The 19,520-nt window shown below is 41.2% G+C and overlaps 1 protein-coding gene across 20 annotated transcripts in view; it reads left to right on the top strand.

Annotated features, from left to right (window-relative positions):
• The first annotated feature begins 10,879 nt into the window (after positions 1 to 10,879).
• Positions 10,880 to 19,520, top strand: part of PLAAT1 (phospholipase A and acyltransferase 1) — a 66,204-nt gene continuing 57,563 nt past the window's right edge. For 14 of the 20 annotated variants that reach the window (XR_009598036.1, XR_009598037.1, XM_060404688.1 and 11 more), the window contains exon 1: positions 19,317 to 19,455. Coding sequence is in view for 18 of the 20 variants with exons in the window: in XM_060404688.1 (XP_060260671.1) it covers positions 19,317 to 19,455 (139 nt within the window). In the remaining 2 variants the exon portion in view is untranslated. Of the gene's footprint in view, positions 11,213 to 11,399; positions 11,542 to 11,728; positions 11,945 to 16,539; positions 16,669 to 18,578; positions 18,713 to 19,316; positions 19,456 to 19,520 lie in introns of those variants that run through there. The other 6 variants (XM_060404629.1, XM_060404630.1, XM_060404625.1 and 3 more) reach the window with 6 other exon arrangements.

The raw sequence follows: 19,520 nt of genomic DNA, 5'->3' as shown, positions 1-19,520 counted from the left end.
TAGAGGTGACAGAATTCCAGTTGAGCCGTTTCAAATCCTAAAAGATGATGCTGTGAAAGTATTGCACTCAATACGCCAGCAAATCTGGAAAACTCAACAGTGGCCACAGGACTGGAAAAGGTTAGTTTTCATTCCAATTCCAAAGAAAGGCAATGCCAAAGAATGCTCAGACTACCACACAATTGTACTTATCTCACACACTAGCAAAGTAATGCTCAAAATTCTCCAAGCCAGGCTTCAACAGTACATGAACTATGAACTTCCAGATGTTGAAGCTGGATTTAGAAAAGGCAGAGGAACCAGAGATCAAATTGCCAACATGGATTGGATCATCAAAAAAGCAAGAGAGTTCCAGAAAAACATCTATTTCTGCTTTATTGACTATGTCAAAGCCTTTGACTGTGTGGACCACAACATACTGGGGAAAATTCTGAAAGAGATGGGAATACAGACCACCTGACCTGCCTCTTGAGAAATCTGTATGCAGGTCAGGAACAACAGTTAGAACTGGACATGGAACAACAGACTTGTTCCAAATAGGAAAAGGAGTACATCAAGACTGTATATTGCCACCCTGCTTATTTAACGTATATGCAGAGTACATCATGCAAAATGCCGGGCTGGAAGAAGCACAAGCTGGAATCAAGATTGCCAGGACAAATATCAATAACCTCAGATAGACAGATGACACCACCCTTATGGCAGACAGCAGAGAAGAACTATAGAGCCTCTTCATGAAAGTGAAAGAGGAGAGTGAAAAAGCTGGCTTATGACTCAACATTCAAAAAACAAAGATCATGGCATCCGGTCCCATCACTTCTTGGCAAATAGATGCAGAAACAATAGAAACAGTGAGAGACTTTGTTTTTTGGCGGGGGGCCTCCAAAATCAGATGGTAATCGTAGCCATGAAAATAAAAGATGTTTGCTCCTTGGAAGAAAAATTATGACCAACCTTACAGCATATTAAAAAGCAGAGACATTACTTTGCCAACAAAGGTCCATCTAGTCAAAGTTATAGTTTTTCCAGTAGTCACATATGGAAGTGAGAGTTGGACTATAAAGAAAGCAGAGCGCAGAAGAATTGATGCCTTTGAACTGTAGTGTTGGATAAGACTCTTGAGTGTTCTGTGGACTGCAAGGAGGTCCAACCAGTCCACATTAAAGGAAATCAGTCCTGAATATTCATTGGAAGGACTGATGCTGAAGCTAAAACTGCAATACTTTGGCCACCTGATGCAAGGAACTGACTCACTGGAACAGACCCTGATACTGGGAAAGATTGAAGGCAGGAGGAAAAGGGGACAACAGAGGATAAGATGGCTGGATGGCATCACCGACTCAGTGGACATGAGTTTGAGTAAACTCTGGGAGCTGGTGATGGACAGGGAGGCCTTGTGTGCTGTAGTCCACGGGGTTACAAAGAGTCGAGCACGGCTGAGTAACTGAACTGAACTGAACTGAACTGAGGTACCTACTGAAAAGACCCGCAGGCAGACATGGGGGGACTCCTTTGTGGCAGCCCCATCAGGAAACATCCACCGCATATGTCTGTGCCCCTCTGCCCACTGCAGGTCATTTTGCTTCAGATATAACAGCTCTGTAGTTTATGTGCAAAATCCCAGGTACTGGCCTGTAAAAGGACAGCGTTAGCAGGATAAGACAGATACTGAGAATCAGAAGTCTGAGGATTCTTGACATTTCCTGTAGCAATAAGCCACAGAGAATCACTATTCAAAGTTTAACTTTAAGAAGCAGTGCTTAGGTTGCCCTGGGCAGGGTTAAGAGTAGTAATCTGCTAAATAAAGAAAAAAGTTGGGAGGGAAGCTGTCCCAGGCAGCCCAGGAGATACCTCAGGTGGTTTTGTGATCCTAATGCAATCAATCAGATAAGTGTGGACAGAGAAGAACAAAAAGAAAAGGGTCACCTGAGCCAAAAACTTGATTTCAACAATTTCGTTTCCTGAGTTGAATGATTGGTTTCTGAATAAATTTTCCAGGTAGTTCAGTGACTTGAAGTCACTGTTTTATGCCTAATTTTACACATACACATGAATATGCATAATTTTCCAGGCAGTCAAGTTTTATGAATAGTCCCAGCTAGAGATATATGGGCATCTGTGATCCATTTTACGTAAGGCAACGTCTTTTGTAAGTAAGACATATGGAAGTAAGTATCATGCTAAATTTCTTTTGCAATTCTTTTTTTATTTGGAAACAAAATATTTATGTTTTCCTTGTGTCCTTAAATCTACTTAGTCAAAAATCTGCCTCCACTATATCCTTCCAAGTGTCTACTCACTGACCACTTGGGTAGGGACAATGACAATAATAGCTAATATTTACATAGCATTTGCCAGGTACTATTCTAAGTATTGAAGAGGGCATGGCAACCCACTCAAGTATTCTTGCCTGGAACCCCGTGGACAGAGGAGTCTGGTAGTTTACAGTCATAGGGTTGCATAGAGTCAGACACGACTGAAGCAACTTAGCAAACAGGACTTTCTAAGTATTTACTATTTATTAATTTGTTTAATCCTCACATTTATCTAAAAATATAGGTCTTCATAAAAGTTGGGAAAATTGGGAACAGAGAAATTTAGTAATCTGCCACAATCACAATGCTACACATGGCAGAGCTGGAGCCCACCTCCAGGCAATCTGTCTTTCTTACCTTTCAGAGTGCCGCCTGGCCAGAGGCTCATAAACAGCAAGCACTAGAATTTGATGGAAATCATGTTAACTCAAGGGCAAAGTGTTCACCTTTAATATCCAGTATCTTTTTCTTGATTATTCCACAAAAAGAACTGAAAGCAATTTTCTAATAGACTGGAGAGCATGCCAATTTGATAAGATGTACTATCTGTGAACCAGGGGGCAACAGGCCTGGGTCCTTATCCCAGATGTCACATCTGACAAAAGATTTCACAGCTAATGCTCATTTTTTATTAATTTTATTTTACCAGTTTCCCATCCATGCTTTGTTGAAAAAGAGATCCGAGTGGCTAGGCATTCAAATATCACAAAGCTCAAAATGCCTGTGTCACATGTCATCATAACTATCATTACAAAACATAAAACAAAACAAAAACAAAACCCCTCTGCTTATTCTTTAAAAGGCTGCAAGAGAAAACAGTGGGGTTACACGGTGTCCTATGATCGTATTATATAGGACTTACTCGAAGGTCCGGGAGTGTTAGCATCTGTAATCTTCAGGTCCACATTTTCAGACCTGATTCTAGGGCCCTGAGATTCAGAGCCATTATTTTCTTTTGCACCAGAGAACTAGATGCATGGCATGCAAAGTGCTTGAGATGAAAAGGTAAGAAGGCTTCCCTTGCTTCCTCTCCCTCCGCACTTGGTGCTCTGTACAGATTGCTTTCTCATCTATTGCCCTACATATGAGACCTGAATTATGCCTTCACTCTCTAGTTGATACATTACACCACTGATCGCTCATAAAAGACGTGAAGAGGAGAGCTTATCTGGCATCAAAATCTGAGTCTTTTCCAGATTCCCTTGGAACTTGAAGGACACCATCCTGGGTTACAGTATCAACCTGCCAAGAACCAAGTTTTGGTAAATTATTTAAAGAGAGAAAGATATGTCCAAATGTTACATCAAAACCTGGTCTTATTCTTTTGCAAATCATGAATAAGAATGTGATATCAAGTAGGAAAATATGGCTTCTGGCTTTTGTCCTTACTCCCCAACTCCCACCACTGACACAGCAGACCTTTTCTCAGCTCTTCTGGGCTTGTCCCTTTGGTCATTTTCCTTTATTTAACAATTCAGTTCTCTCCCTTGTTATACCCTTCTACCAACCTTCTCTAACAGAATTACATGTGTAATTTTTTCCACATAATTATATGAAAATATTTTCATTTAATGAAGCTGTGATTAACTGGGAAAGATAAATCATATAGATGGCTACATTTTCAAGAAGTGAAGGGTGGAAGAAACAGGCATTACAGGGTGAAAGCGCTTACTGAGTGCTTCTGGTTTACTAAGCCTTATGGTTTACTAAGTCTCTAATCAGCTGTGTGATATAACTGGAGTATGGGAAGCACATAATTTTATCAGCATGGTGGCTTCATTAGTCATAGGATTCTCACCTGCCTGTGTCCTTCTTTAAAAGCCTAGAAAAGCCAAATACTTTCTCAGCCTCTTTTGCAAATAGAAGTAACCCCTGACCCAGTTCTAGTCAATAAAATATGAAGGGAAATCTGCTGGAAAATTCTAGAAGAATCTTCTCCCTATTTTCTCCCTGTTAAGAGAGCAGTGCAGGAGGACAGGCTCTCTCCCCACTGCTCCTTACTTCTATACGTGGTTATGTAAGGACATGATGATGGGAGCTGCTGTAGCCATCTTGCAACAAGAAGGCCAAGAGAATTTCAGGGACACTGACAGAGGGGTTGATGTCACTCAGTTGCTGAAGTATTCACTCAAAAACTGTTGAAAGCTTATTAGGCACCACGCACTGTACTATGATAGGGGTTCATACGTACAAAATAAACAATGTCCCTGCTTACAGGAGGAAAGACAACCAATAATAAATATACATCAACTAGAGTTAAGAGTTATGGTGAACAGTTATGAAGGATAAGGGGTCTGGGAAGTGATGGAGTGATATTATATATAGGTGGATAAAGTGACATTTGAGAGACCTAAAGGAAGTGAGGGAATAAGTCAAGCAGATACTGGGGGTGGGAGTGAGAAGGAGTGCTCCAGGAAAAGGGAATAGCATATGCAAAGGCCTCATTGCCTCCTTGGAAGCATCAACAAAGGAGAAGATGTAAGTAAGATTTACTTACTGAGATTTTGCCATGGAGAATCACATGGGTGAAAAAGAAACTGGACCAAGAAAGGAAAGTATGGTTGAAAGGATTCCTTTTTCAAGGAAACAATCAGTGCTTCTAATCTCCTTATTCTGATGAAACATATGGCAGGTCAATTCTGAGACTGAGTGAGACTGGAAATGACCAAAAATAGACCTCTTTGGAAAGCTCTGGATAGTTTCATTAGAGCATTTAGTAAGTATATTAAAAAAGTAAAAACAAGTCAAATTAAGGTCAAATTTTACTTAACTGAATATATTCAGCTATTATCATTTTGACATGTGACACAAGCCACATTTCAAGCGTCCAGGAGCCACTAATATGGCTGGAATATCGAACAACATATCTTCAGAGAACCAAACATGAAAAGAAATGTTTTTATTAGAAAACTTCTGTAAGTTTGTGTTTTTAAAACTCATTAATAATTTTACCTGTTTTAATGTATGGGCTTCCCTGGTGGCTCAAGTAAAGAATCTCTGTGATGCAGAAGACCCAGGTTTGATCCCTGGGTTTGGAAGATCCCCTGGAGAAGGGAACGGCAACCCACTCCAGTAATCTTGTCTACAGAATTTCATGGACAGAGAAGCCTGGTGGGCTACAGTTCATGGGGTCACTCCATTTTATGGAGTCAGACAACTGAGTGACTAACACTTTCATAACCAAAATACAGATCATTTTTAAATCAATAAAACCTAGAACAATATTTGAAAAAAAATCCAGGTCTTGCAAATTCAAGGGAAAATTGAGATAATAATATCCACTAAGTTGGTACATACTAAATGAGATGATACATGGGTTTAAAAAAAAAATAGAGCACTGTAAGAATACGCCTCAATGGATATGAATAGTATTGTTCTCTTATTTTATTAGAATCTTGGTTCCTGGTCCCTGGTTAAATAAACACTTCAGAAATCTGTAGATAATTCTTTCTTTCCAATATTATTATGTCATTGCCTTTAAAGCCATTATACACACTGACCAGGAACACAGTTAAAGTCCTAGGAATAATCATTTTGATAAAAACTGTGACCTTTCCCAACATTCGAGAAATATCTGAGTATGACCATATGGAAAATCTAGATAGTTTCTAAAGTAGCTACAAATATGTGGGGAGAGGGAAATTCTGATGGTTTCTCAAGACTTTTCTGAATTATCACTCATTATTAGAGAAATGCAAATCAAAACCACAATGAGGTACCACTTCACACCAGTCAGAATGGCTGCGATCCAAAAATCTGCAAGCAATAAATGCTGGAGAGGGTGTGGAGAAAAGGGAACCCTCCTACACTGTTGGTGGGAATGCAAACTAGTACAGCCACTATGGAGAACAGTGTGGAGATTCCTTAAAAAATTGCAAATAGAACTACCTTATGACCCAGCAATCCCACTGCTGGGCATACACACCGAGGAAACCAGAATTGAAAGAGACACATGTACCCCAGTGTTCATCGCAGCACTGTTTATAATAGCCAGGACATGGAAACAACCTAGATGTCCATCAGCAGATGAATGGATAGGAAAGCTGTGGTACATATACACAATGGAGTATTACTCAGCCGTAAAAAAGAATTCATTTGAATCAGTTCTGATGAGATGGATGAAACTGGAGCCGATTATACAGAGTGAAGTAAGCCAGAAAGAAAAACACCAATACAGTATACTAACACATATATATGGAATTTAGGAAGATGGCAATGACGACCCTGTATGCAAGACAGGAAAAAAGACACAGATGTGTATAACGGACTTTTGGACTCAGAGGGAGAGGGAGAGGGTGGGATGATTTGGGAGAATGGCATTCTAACATGTATACTATCATGTAAGAATTAAATCTCCAGTCTATGTCTAAAAAAAATAAATAAATAAATAAATAAATAAATAAAATAAAACCTGATTTAATTTCCTGTATTCTGAGAGATATAAGTAAATGTAAATATGTAAACATCTTTTTTATTGGTAATGACTGAGATTTCTGAATTTCTCTGTAATTATGTTTAGCAGGGGGCTATGCTGAGCGGCTCCCCCGAATCTGTCAGCTTTTCACAACATAGTAACCCACCCATCACTGCCTCAGACCTTCAGTAAATACACAGGCCATGTGCCTGCACCTACAGAACTTCACAGGTTTCCATGGATACCGGAATTTTAGTGCTAAGGCACATTTACTACCGTTTTTCTTGTCACCGAGAGTCCTGTAAACATTTGCGCTTTAAGATTTTGTTCAGAAATTTAGCATTTTATAGAGGACTGAGTCAGAATTGCATTTTCCCAAATGCTTTGTATGATTTCCCCTTAGGGCAAAGTCCCTGAAATCATTTACATTTGTGGCCTCTTTTTAGTGATGAGCTTTTCTTTATTAGACTAATAAAAGACAATAAAGGCTTGACTGCATTGTCAGTATCACTTTTAAGGACAGATATTTATAGTATATAAATGTTACAATTAATAAATAAGTTTGATCTACATTAAAACAGAAAAAAGCAAATAGGAAAGCAAGAGCAGGAATATTATGTAGATACTTGGCCATTTCTCTTTCTGAGTAGGGTGAAATATAAGTGTCAGTTTTAAGGACACCCCTGTGTCACATCTATTGACCAATCATTGTTTGAATGTACTTTCTTATATTCAGGATTTTTTTTTTTTGTATAATTAAAAGATCTTTTTGTAAATCTGTGAACATGGAAGGCTATGTCATTTCTTTTCTCATTTCCTATGTGTATAACTGAGGCTCAGGTTTAAGGAACATACCCTGTGTCACACAGCTAGCAAGTGGAAGAACTGAGATTAGAACTAAAGACTCCTAACTCACTGTCCAGAGCTTTTCCACTGTGCTTTTCCTGGGCAGAATACAGGCAACTTCCTCTATAGAAGGCATGCCCCTGTTCTTCCTTCCTTGCCTCATGCTGATAGGTTTCTGTGCCTCTGACCTGGGCTCCATTAAATCTTCCTTTTCTCCACTTGTTTTCCGATCATTCAGTCCCCTTAAACTGCCTCAGATACTTGGCTCAGCTTAACACACCAAGCTGAGTAATTTCACATGCACATAACCATTGGGAAGCAGAGTTGCAGAGACATCACATAGCCTGGATATGCACTGCATAAGGACTCAGTATGGAAACAGATTTCTAGTTCCAACCATATTGACCAAGAATGTAAAAAAACCCATTGAATGAGAGGCTCAAGAACTCCATACCAAAATGCAATCTGAGCAGACATGTTGCCTGGATAGACAAGTAGAGAAAAAAGCTTTTATTTTTTGCAGCATTGACTTTTGGGGCAGCACTGGAAGTATATGCTTGTCTCCACTCTCACCTGTTATGTTCTTGTAGCCAAAAACCTCTGCGTCATTTCAGCAAGTATCTCAGTTAAGGTCATGAGATCATCACAACATCATTTTTGAATGAAGTCTCATTCACCGTGTATTTGTATAGGCCTTTTGTTTTTGCAGTTTTTTCACCTAAAAGGAAGACATTGCTTTTAATATCTAAGGGAGTCTGGGTAGAGGATGAACTCTTTTTTAAATTCATTATTAATTGGAGGATAATTGCTTTACAACATTTTATTGGTTTCTGCTATATAACAATGTGAATCAGCCATAAGTATACATATATTCCCTCCCTTCTGAACCTTCATCCCACTGCCCCCTATCCCACCTCCCTAGGTTGTCACAGAGCATGACGTTGAGCTCCGTGTTATACAGCAACTTCCCACTAGCTGTCTGTTTTGCATATGGTAATGTATATGTCTCATTGCTACTCTCTTAATTCATCCCATTCTCTGCTTCTCTTGCTGTGCCCACAAGTCTGTTCTCTATGTCTGCATCTCTATTCCTGACCTACAAACAGGTTCATGAGTACCATCTTTTTGGATTCCATGTATATATGTTAATATATGATGTTTGCTTTCTCTTTCTGACTTACTTCACTTCGTATAACAGGCTGTAGGTTCATCTACCTCAGTTCAACTGACTCAAATTCTTTCCTTTTTATGGCTGAGTAATATTTCATTGTATATATGTACCACAACTTCTTTATCCATTCACCTGTCAGTGGACATCTAGGCTGTGAGGAAGAGCTCTTGACTAAGAGACCTGATCTGGACCCTCCCTGGGGGAGGCCCTGAGTGAAGAACTCCATGTCTCAGGCCTCAGAGTGACTGCCAGAACCTGAGGAATCATGGGTTTGCTGTCAGGCTCAAATGAGAGAAAGAACAGGAAAGTGCTTTGCTACTTGTAAAATATGCATTAAAAAATATAGGGTTGTTCCGGATAAACAACAAGGTCCTAATGTATAGCACAGGAAACTATACTCAAGATCCTGTAATAAACCATAATGGAAAGGATCTAAAAACAGAATGTCTACATGTGTACAACTGAGTTACCTTTCTGTGCAGCAGAGATTAGCACAACGTTGTAAATCAGCTCTTCTTCTATTAAAAACCAAAGCAAACCAAGAATTCTTTTGAGGAGTAATGTCACACATTGCCAATTGATTTTAGAGTCCCTATGGTAAAAAGGCAAATAATGATTCTTGTTAACACTGAGCTTTTTCTGGATTTTATTCATTTTACAACAAACATGGCAGAAGTATCTCCATTATGGTTATTTCAATATGTTTCAACCCTTTCAGCCTAACTAGGCAGCAACTTAAAGTGTCATCCATGTGGTGCTTCACTTAATATAATAGCCAAAATAATGGGAATTAGTTATTTGGTTGTAATCTAACACCTGGTCCCATCACATACCATGTACAGCCCTTGACATCCCAGGACTGCAAATCTAGATTCAGGCAAACTGGCTATCACTACCCTACGCTAATTCCTCATTCTTTCTGGATGGAAATTTTAATTCTGTACTGTTCATCCATAGAGTACCACTGAGGAGTGATTAAGTATCTCTTCAATCTGTAGAAAGGAAGAGAGAACTCAAGAGTTCTCTTGAACAACAAAGCTTTCTCTGTTTCTCCTACAAATTCCATTCAGACATCAAATTGAATTTACTCTTAACCGAATGCATTTTATCTATACCTGGCAGGGATCTAGAAGTAAAATTACAAGATTTATTTCATTTTAATTCTATCATGATGCATTTAATCACAAATACCCCCAAAAAATGAAAAGACAATTTATCATTTTGTTCTGACTGAGCAACCCTCCTTGGTTCACATTCATGAATCTATAATGCAGGGAGGAGAGCGGATGATTAAGTGTCCGATTAGAGAAAACAGATTAACCTGGCAAACATAATAAATTTAGCTCATAAGCAGGATGGCTTTATAAATGCTCACAATAACTCTCCTGCATAAAATCATGAACCACAGCCTTCGGTGGTTGATGACTCAATTGAAATAGTTGGGGAACATAAAGCAAATGCATGTTTATGGATTTCTTTTTGACATATTAAAAGAACACTGAAAGGTATGTCTAATTCTGTGTATAACTCTAAAAGTACACTAAATAGGGAACATGCAGGAAAAATATTAACTCATGAAAATAAAGCTACACTCTCAAGTGTTCAAGTTTCTACTTTATCAAAAAATATATCTAGAGTCCACGTACTTTCAATGTCTACTGATTAATTTCCAAAGATGTCAAAGCCAGACCTCGATTTCAAAACCTACAGATTCACCCTTAACCTTCACCACAGAACCTGGTTCCTTTATAAAGGCGGCTGCATCTTTAGGTACTTCTTATTCCATTGGGACATAACAACATAAAATTAGAGAGCTAGTTCAGCCTTTGAATCAGTAGGGAAAAATCCTTTCTTTTAGCTGAGAGACCACTTATATCAGAGTAAAATCTAGGTTAGGACGACTTGTTTGAAGGCAAGTCCTTGTGCTGTGCTCCAGAAGGTTCACTTAGCAGTCTGTGGGCCTTCCTTACTTAGCTGGTTTGTTTTCCTGGCCTCCCATTTTTAGCAAGGAGAAAATGGATACCCTTCACGCCCAGCTTTATTTTTAAACTTTCATGGCTTTATTCCTGGAGGCCTCTGTTGGCCTATGGCCTGAAAGAGAGTCAGATAGGGGCTGCCCTGTCACGTGCACCCAGGTCACACTGAATAAGAGACCTGCTCTGCTCCTCTAAATAGAAGCAGACCCTTGCTGGGGGCAGGGCAGGGCTGTGGGGGAGGGGAATTGGCTGCCTCGGAGAGCCTGGTCTTTAAGGAAGGCCGCATCCGGAGCCAGGTAAATTTCCCACTGGAAGAGACGGGTACCTGTGCACCCTTCCTTCCTCCGTTCCCCACTCCGCCCACTTCTGAAGTTGATCTTGGGGGGCAGGGTGGCGACAGGGAGAAGGCCAAAGTGGGTGGGGGGGTCCACGCGTGTCCCCACAGTCCTGGGCGCTGGATCGGGCTCACAGAATACACCATGTTCTGTAGGTATGTGTGGGGGGAAGGAGGAAGGTTTTTTAAAGTCACTGCTTCTTCCCTTCTCCTTTCCCCATTATCCTCCCCCCACTCCCTAGCTTAGACTGAGGTGCTCTCTTGGGGCACAGGGACCGGGACCCTTTCTGCTGACTCCGAGAGTCTGTATAGAGCTAGGAGGGGGCGCACTTCGAGCGGATGCAGTGTGTATTCATGCTTATAACACTGCTGGGCTCAACAAGACAAGTTAACTGCACCACCTTCGCGCCTTGACCAGCCAGGACGTCCCAGTGGCGGGGCGCGGGTCCTTGGTTCCCGCGCTGGGGCTGCGCCTCGGCTGTAGGGTTTGTGTGTGCGCCTGTGCGGGGTCGGGGGGACAGGTGTCCCGCGGGGGCTCCCAGCAGTGCGGCGTCGGGGGCGACAGAGACGTGTGCGCAGTCGGGGGCGAGCGAGCGGAGGGTACTCCGGCGGCGGCGCGGGGCCGGCCGGCTGGGCGGGCGGCAGGAGCGGCGAGCGTGCGAGCGCGTCGGCGTCGGGGCGCCGGGAGGTCTCCGCGCGGCAGGGTGGAGTTGGCGCTGGAGGCCGCCCTGGTTACCGGTGGACGGCCACTGCCGCCTTGACCTCCCTCCCCCCAGATGGAGTGGAGCCCCGGCCGTTAGCGGGAGGGGCGGCAGCCGTGAGGCCGGCGCGACCCCAGGACCCTCGCCGCTGCCCCTGCAGGGGACACCAAGCCGGCGTCAGAGTGAGGTGTCTTAGGGGTGGGGAGGGAAGACGGCTAGGCCCGCAGACAGCCTTGCTGAACCTATTGTCAGGCGAGAGCCCCAAGAACCAGTGGAGAGCGTGTAATTTCTCCCACATCTTTTTTTTTTTTTTTTTTTAAGAGGCCACAGGGAAAGAGAGACTCGCTTTCCTAAATCACACAGCTATCAAATGACAGAATAGGGACTGGATACCTGGTCTTGCTTACCAAGGCCTCTATCCCTTGTGTGTGTGTGAGGTGGGGGTGGTGGTGGTGGTGGTCGTGGGGTGCGCAGGGGGGTGGTAAGTCGCTTCAGTTGTATCGACTGTTTGCGGCACTATGGACTCGAGCCTGCCAGGCTCCTCTGTCCAAGGGGTTCTCCAGGCAAGAACACTGGAATGGGTTGCCATGCCCTCCTTCAGGGGATCTTCCCGACCCAGGGATGGAACCCGCATCACTTTATGTCTCCTGCATTGGCAGGCGAGTTCTTTATCACTGTTGCTGTTGTTCAGTCGCTCAGACTCTTTGCAACCCCATGTATGCCAGGCTTCCCTGTCCTTCACCATCTCCCAGAGCTTGCTCAAACTCATGTCCATTGAATTGGTGATGCCATCAGACCATCTCATCCTCTGTTGTCCCCTTGTCCCTCCTGCCTCAGTCTTTTCCAGCATCAGATCCTCATGGAAATGAGTTATAATATAAACCTTTATTATTATTGGAGAAGGCAATGGCTCAAACAATGGTGATATCACCATTCAGGACTGTTAGTATAATTTATGTGCTGGAAAAGCCCAGCCATTCTCTTCTCCCTGAGCTTGGGATCCTCATTCCTTCATTTATTAAACATTCTGGGCAGTTATTTGTGCCAGATAAGCTCTGCAGCAAACTGAAGGTTTAGAGATGAACAGGAACCGGTGTCTCCATGGAGCAGGAAATTCCCTAGACACCAGTAAGTGATGCAGGTGTAGGAAACATAGTGGGTGTTAGAGAAAGGAGCAGTGGTAATTTGGAAGCACACAGGCAGTTCTGGCTGAGTGGAGGAAGACCCTGGGGAGGAGGTGGTATCTGATCTGGACCTTTAAGAGTGGGTCATTTGGAAATGATCAGCAAATGCCAAGAAGAAATTTCGTTATTAGCAAAGTAACTCCAGGTGAGAGTGAGGAATAATGGTCTGGTTTGCTTAGAACATAGGGATGAATAAGGAGTCCCAAGATTACAGACGGGATGCAATGCAGACTCAACATGAGGATCCATGGAGGGGTTCCAGGCAAGGAATGATTGGGCAGTGGCTGAGGAAGCTTCATAAGACTGGGACGTGGAACCCTCAGCTGTAGGGAGAGGATGTTGGACCAAGGACCCTTGCAGCTCTGAGAGTTTGTGAAGTAGCCAATCTGGGAACAGGGAGATTTGTGAAACCATCTCAATGTGGCAGGGCTATGGATGAAATGTGCTGCTGGAGTGGGAAAGGGTCCAAATTGAATTGGAAGACTTTTGGACTGTAAGGATAGCCTGTGATCATGTTTCAGACTGCCGATAGCGTCCTTGGGAGTAGTTTGTGAAAAAGTGCTCTTAGTATTCTTGTAGCACAGGTGGCTTCCATGGACATGAGCAGCAGTTAATCAGCCTGTCCCTCTCTGTGCAGGGGGCTGTAATTTCTTTGGATGTATCCCCGGGGACCAACAGGGAGCTATAAACAGGGCAGCTTGTTTTGGCAGTTGAAAGAGGAAATTTCTTGCATAAAGATTACGGACTTACTTTCTTGTCACTCTTTATTATAAACTAGTCAAACAATTCTGTGCAGATGAACTGTTAAAATGAAGTATTTTTACCTTAAAGGTGACACACACAGCTTTCAGCAGAGGACTTAAAAATGTGTCTTTAATTGGTTCTGAATTACTGTGTTTCAGAAGCACAACATGACATACGTGGGCTTGAATGAAATGGGTGGATGGCCATGAAAATAAAATTATTCAAGCAGACAAGTTTAGACATTTATCTAAGGTATGAGTCTGGGAACCTTCTAAATGCATCTAGAACCTTCTCATCTTGACACCTTCCCTACAGAAGAGCAGGGGTTCCCTAAAGCTCCACTTCCGATGACTCACTGGTTCCATGTATGAATGTTTAAAACCTTCGGATGTTGTTTTATGAAATACACATTCTGTATGCTTTTGCAGCTTCTTTATCTGATGGATATTTGAGGAGAGGGGAAAGATGAACTTTTGTTTTGTAGCAGTTCCTTTGGTTAGTGATGTTAATCAGTGATGTAAGGAAGGAGCATGCAGTCTGGAAAAAGAAGAGACTTGGGACTGAATTATAGTTCTGTCACTATCTGTGTGACTTTAGTTCTGACACTTAAATCATATGAGTCTCTTGTTTCTTCATCTGTAAAAAAGGTGATGGTAATCGTCAGGTCACAAATGTCACGCAGTCTCAAAGGTCGGTAAGGGAGGAGATACAGTGTACATGGGGACAAGCAGTTAAGGATGGAGAAGAGGCTGGCCTAGGCGTAGGCTAATCCAAGTCCAGATGTGGGCTCTGCCCTTTCCCACTGTGTGACTTTGTGTGAGTCCCTCAGCTGTGGTAAATGTCAGCTTCCTCATCTTTAAAACGGGGGAAATAATTATGTCTACTTTGTGGGGTTGGTTTGAGGATTGCACAGTTACTGGGAAATAGAATGAGACGAACACTGGAGATCAAAGAGAACTTGGAAGGCCTCCTTACCCTACTACCATCTTCCCCACCTCCCATGGAAATCTTCTTTTTATTGACTGTGACTGTGTTTAAAGATCTTCAGTGACAGGGACTGCTATCTGTATGAGGGCCTCCATGTCATTGTTAGATCACCTTCATTGTAAGAAGAATTTCCCTCATATACAGCTAAAAGCTGTCTCAGTATAATTTCCACATATTTATCCTCTTCTATGCTCAGTGGGAAAAAATACAGTGAATTTTCTTTTTCTGTTAAAGATTTTTATTTTGAGGTAACTGTAGATTCACATGCAGTTGTAAGAAATAATGCAGAGAGATCCTTTGTGCCATTGCCTGCTTTTTCCCAGTGGCAACTTCTTGCAAAACTACACTGCAATATCACAGGTTATTGACATGGACCACATGGAGAGGCAGCCTATTCCACCACCTCTAGTTTCTCATATGTTGCCTTTTTATAGCCACACCCACTTCCTTTGTACCATTTCGTTAACCCCTGGCAACCACTATTCATTCTCTATTTTTGTAATTTGGTCATGTCAAGGATGTTGTATATAGATGGAATTATATATATAACGAGTTGTGTCATTGGCTTTTTTCACTCAGCACCGTTCTCTGGAGACTCATCCTGGTTATGCTGTTGCCTTTATCAGCAGTTTGTTCTTTTTATTCCTTAGTAATGTTCCATGTTGTGGATGTGCCACAAATTGTTTCTTGTTCACCCATGGAAGATCATCTGGGATGTTACCAGTTTGGGGCTATTATGCTAGAATAGGTTTTTGTATAGGTTTTATACAGGTTTTTGAGTAAATATAAGTCTGATGTCTTCAATCTCTGGAAAAAATATGTAGGAGTGCAAGTGCTGGATCATATGGTAGTAATAAGTGCTTCCTTGGTGACTCAGCAGTAAAGAATCTGCCTGCAGTGCAGGAGACATGGGTCCCATCCCTGGGGAAGATCCCCTGGGGGAGGACTTGGCAACCCACTCTAGTATTCTTGCCTGTAGAATCCCATGGACAGAGGAACCTGGCAGGCTACAGTCCAAGGGGTTGCAAAGAGTCAGACATGACTGAAGCAACTTACGCACACACACGGTAGTTATGAGTTATGTTTTTAAAGGAATTTCTAGACTGCTTCGAGTGACTGCAACATTTTATATTTTCACCAGCACTGAGTGAATGATTCAGTAACTCTACATCCCTGCCAGAATTTTCTCTGGTCACAGTTTCTTTGTTTTTTTATTTTAGCTATTGTGATAGGTAAGTAGTGCTATCGTGGTTTTAATCCAAATTTCCTTAATTGCTAGTGATGTAACATGGCTTGCTTGACATCTGTGTCTCTTCTTTGACAAAATGTGTCATTGTGTCTTTTGCTCAGATTCTAATTGTAGTCTTTTCAGTTGTTAAGTTTTGAGTGTTCTTTTTATGTTCTTGATACTGGTCCTTTCTTGGGTATGTGGTTTTCAAAAATATTCTTCTGCTCCATAGCTTATCTTTTTTGTCATTTTAGCAGGATCTTTTGTGTTGCAAAAGTTTGACATTTTGAGGACATCAAATTTGTCAGTTTTCCCTTTTATGGATAGTCCTTTTGGTATCAGTTTCCCAGGTAGAGCAGTGCTAAAGAATCCACCTGCCAATGCAGGAGATACAAGAGACGCTGACTCGCTCTCTGGGTCGAGAAGATTCCCCAGAGAAGGAAATGGCAACTGTCTCCAGTGTTCCTGCCTGGGAAATCCCATGGACAGGGGAGCCTGGCAGGCTGCAGTCCATGGAGTCGCAAAGAGTTGGACATGACTGAGCACACATATGCACACTTCTGGTATCAAGTCTAAGAAATCTTTGTTTACCCTGGAGCCTGAGGATTTCCTCCTGTTTTTCTTCTTTATGTTTCATAGTTTTATATTTTGCGTATAAGTCCCAGCGTGACAGAAGTAACACGGAGAAGACCTGAAACAAGAAATCATATCTCTCACACGTAGACCAGTTATTTTTTCCCCTCCATGTTTTATAATTCAAGGATTTCAGTGAGTATTTTTCAGAAATTGGCATTTGCTACTATCATATTAGCTGTAAAATGGGATAATAACATAATAAACTCAAATCATGGTAGATTTTTTAAAAAATTAATTAGGGTTAATTGAGATAGTGCACTTGAAAAAAAAAACATGTTATACTACAAAGTACTTTCTGTTCAAATAGTGGTTATTATTGTAAGCTTGAATAGATCTCTGAATGCTAACAGGCAGCTGTGTGTGCTTGCTGCTTCCTATTCATGGGAAATGTGTTTGTTTATATCATAGTATAGTATCTATTTTTCCTTTTAGTGCCCATGTGGCCAAATTTTGAACTGCCATTTTAATAAGACTCAAACATATTTGAGAGGGTGGTTAGACTTAACGGTTTCCATAAAGTTGTTTTAATAGTTGTTTTTCAACAGATGGACAGCTTGCATTTGGCCTCATTTCTGTGACAGGGTGATGATTGAACTTTTCAACAGATGGCATACAAATACTTGAGAAAACACCCTCCCAATATTAATTGTTGTAAAAAAGACTTTTTGCGTGCCAGGGAAATAATAGTCTGTATTCCCAAGTCCTTTGCCTGTGCTATTATAATTATAATTTAGATGATTTGGAAGTTTCCCTTTCTGGCACTGGGGTTTATTTTGTAAATGAGTATCTACATTAGAGTGAGAGATGCCGAGGAATACTCTGTTGTCATTTAGATGTTCAACATGGATATAGCATGAAATCCCTTTTTGATTATCAATGAATGTACATAACTTCCTTTTACTGAGTCATTCTGCTTCAGTGCTATACATAGGAAATGTAATGTTCCATAAAAATCACCCCTCAGAGACTTACATGTTCTTTCTTAAAAATACTGTCTTCAAAGGAAAAAAATAACCAAACTGAGAATTATCAGACATACACATTAATATGATGAACCCCCCAAACTTCAAAATTGTCTCCTTTCTGCCTCAACTACTTTGCACTGTTTTAGGATTCAAAAATGAAGAATCAGACAGTAAGCAGGGCAGTTGAGGAGTGGTGGAAATCTGGAGGGTGTTTGTGATTGTCACAGTAACAGGAAGCATTTGCTGATACTTAGTGGGTATGTTGCTGAACCTGGATTTGGGTCCTCTTGCTTCACATGCAGCAAAGTCAATCTCCTGAGACTGGGTTGTGGTGAAGGAAAGTATAGCATTCATTGCATGGTGCCAAGCAAGAAGAATGGACAGTTCATGCTGAAAAGATCTGAACTCCCCAATGGCTTTCAGAGAAGGGTGTTTAAAGGCAAGATGAGGGAGGGGTTCACAGGCTGTGTGATCAGCTTATGCTCAGTTCTTATATTGGATGGTATCCATGTGAAGTTTCAAAGATGATTAATCTTGTGATTTCAACCATTTGGGGGTCTATATGCCTGAGGTCAGTAGTTTTCACCTGTAAAAACAATTTAGGAATGTGAGATCTTTATCTGTATCTTTCAGGGAACTAGGAGTTTGGTGACTCTACCATGTGGCTGATTTATAGTCTAAATTGTTACCAGTTTCCCCACTCAACAGCTATTCCTTTTTTCTACCTTTTCACATTTCCTAATCATTAACTCTTCTTTTAAATTCATTAACTCTTTCTTTGAATAGAAATTATAACAAAAAGTATTTGTGGGGAATGTCCCAAAGATTAGCTATTTAATTGAGACAGTTGAGACATATATACTGCTTGTTATGTGCCAACTACTTCTTTACTTATTTTAAATTTAGTTTTAGCTGGAGGATAGTTGCCTTACAGTGTTGTGTTGGTTTATGCCGTACACCTAAACATTAAGTCTTGAGCCAGCCTCTTGAGACTCAGGGGAGGTCTGGGAGACTCAGATAAAGCAAAAGACTTTTACTTCAAAGGACAGTGACACAGGGAATTGTATATGGTTTCAGGTGGAGGCAAGTGTGCCTAAGTCTGCACAGCACAGTTCGACACAAGGAAGAAAGGTCCTGTGTCTTACAGTATATCTGGATATCGGACTGGACACTCATCTGAGCCTGGAACTTGTGTCTGCTTAAAACACAGAGTAAGTTTTGCAATTCAAGGTTTTTGCTTTTTTTTTGCACAGAATGTTAGTGTCTACCCAAATCTCTTCTTTTTGATTTTACTATGTTGCTATATGAAAGGCTGAAAGACTCTGATCTTCTACTTCTAAACCCTGACTTATGTTTATTATAAGTGCTTTATTATATTTTTGGGTATTCATGAACTGAGCATTTACACAGTAAAACAAATATTATTACAAATTTATTTCCCCTGTCTATTCCAAATAGGACATCATATTAATTTTTGAAATATTGTGTATAGGTAAATTACCTTATCCATGAATTTCTGGATTTAAAGAGAGAATTATGAAATGCTTATTATAACAAAGGAGGCCTGGGGTTAATCAGTATGAGAAGCATTGCTGTAGAAAATTAAGCAATAGCAGACAAATTCTTTCTCCACTTGCCTGTATGTGCACACATAATTCTGTGTTGGAATCATTCAAAGGACAGTGGTGTGAGTCTAAATATTTACTAAGGAACGCAATCCCAATAAAGTCTGTATTATTATATTTCTATAGAAGCCTTGAACTGATTTTCTTTTGGCAACTCATATCAGCTAGATCTTGGTGTCTGTCATTGCAGATGGCATTTAATGATTGCTTTAGTTTGAGCTATCCTGGCAATCCTCAGCCAGGGGATTTGATTGAAGTGTTTCGTCCTTGTTATCAACATTGGGCACTGTACTTGGGTGATGGGTATGTTATCAACATAGCACCTCTAGGTAAGTTTTGCTTTCTGAAGTTCCTGGGAGTTTTTTAGCTTTCTTGCTACAAGGAGTAATCATAA

This window comes from Ovis aries, chromosome 1 (assembly GCF_016772045.2).
Source record: "Ovis aries strain OAR_USU_Benz2616 breed Rambouillet chromosome 1, ARS-UI_Ramb_v3.0, whole genome shotgun sequence".
NCBI classification, from domain to species: Eukaryota; Metazoa; Chordata; class Mammalia; order Artiodactyla; family Bovidae; genus Ovis; species Ovis aries.
This window is presented reverse-complemented; position numbering and strand designations above follow the sequence as displayed.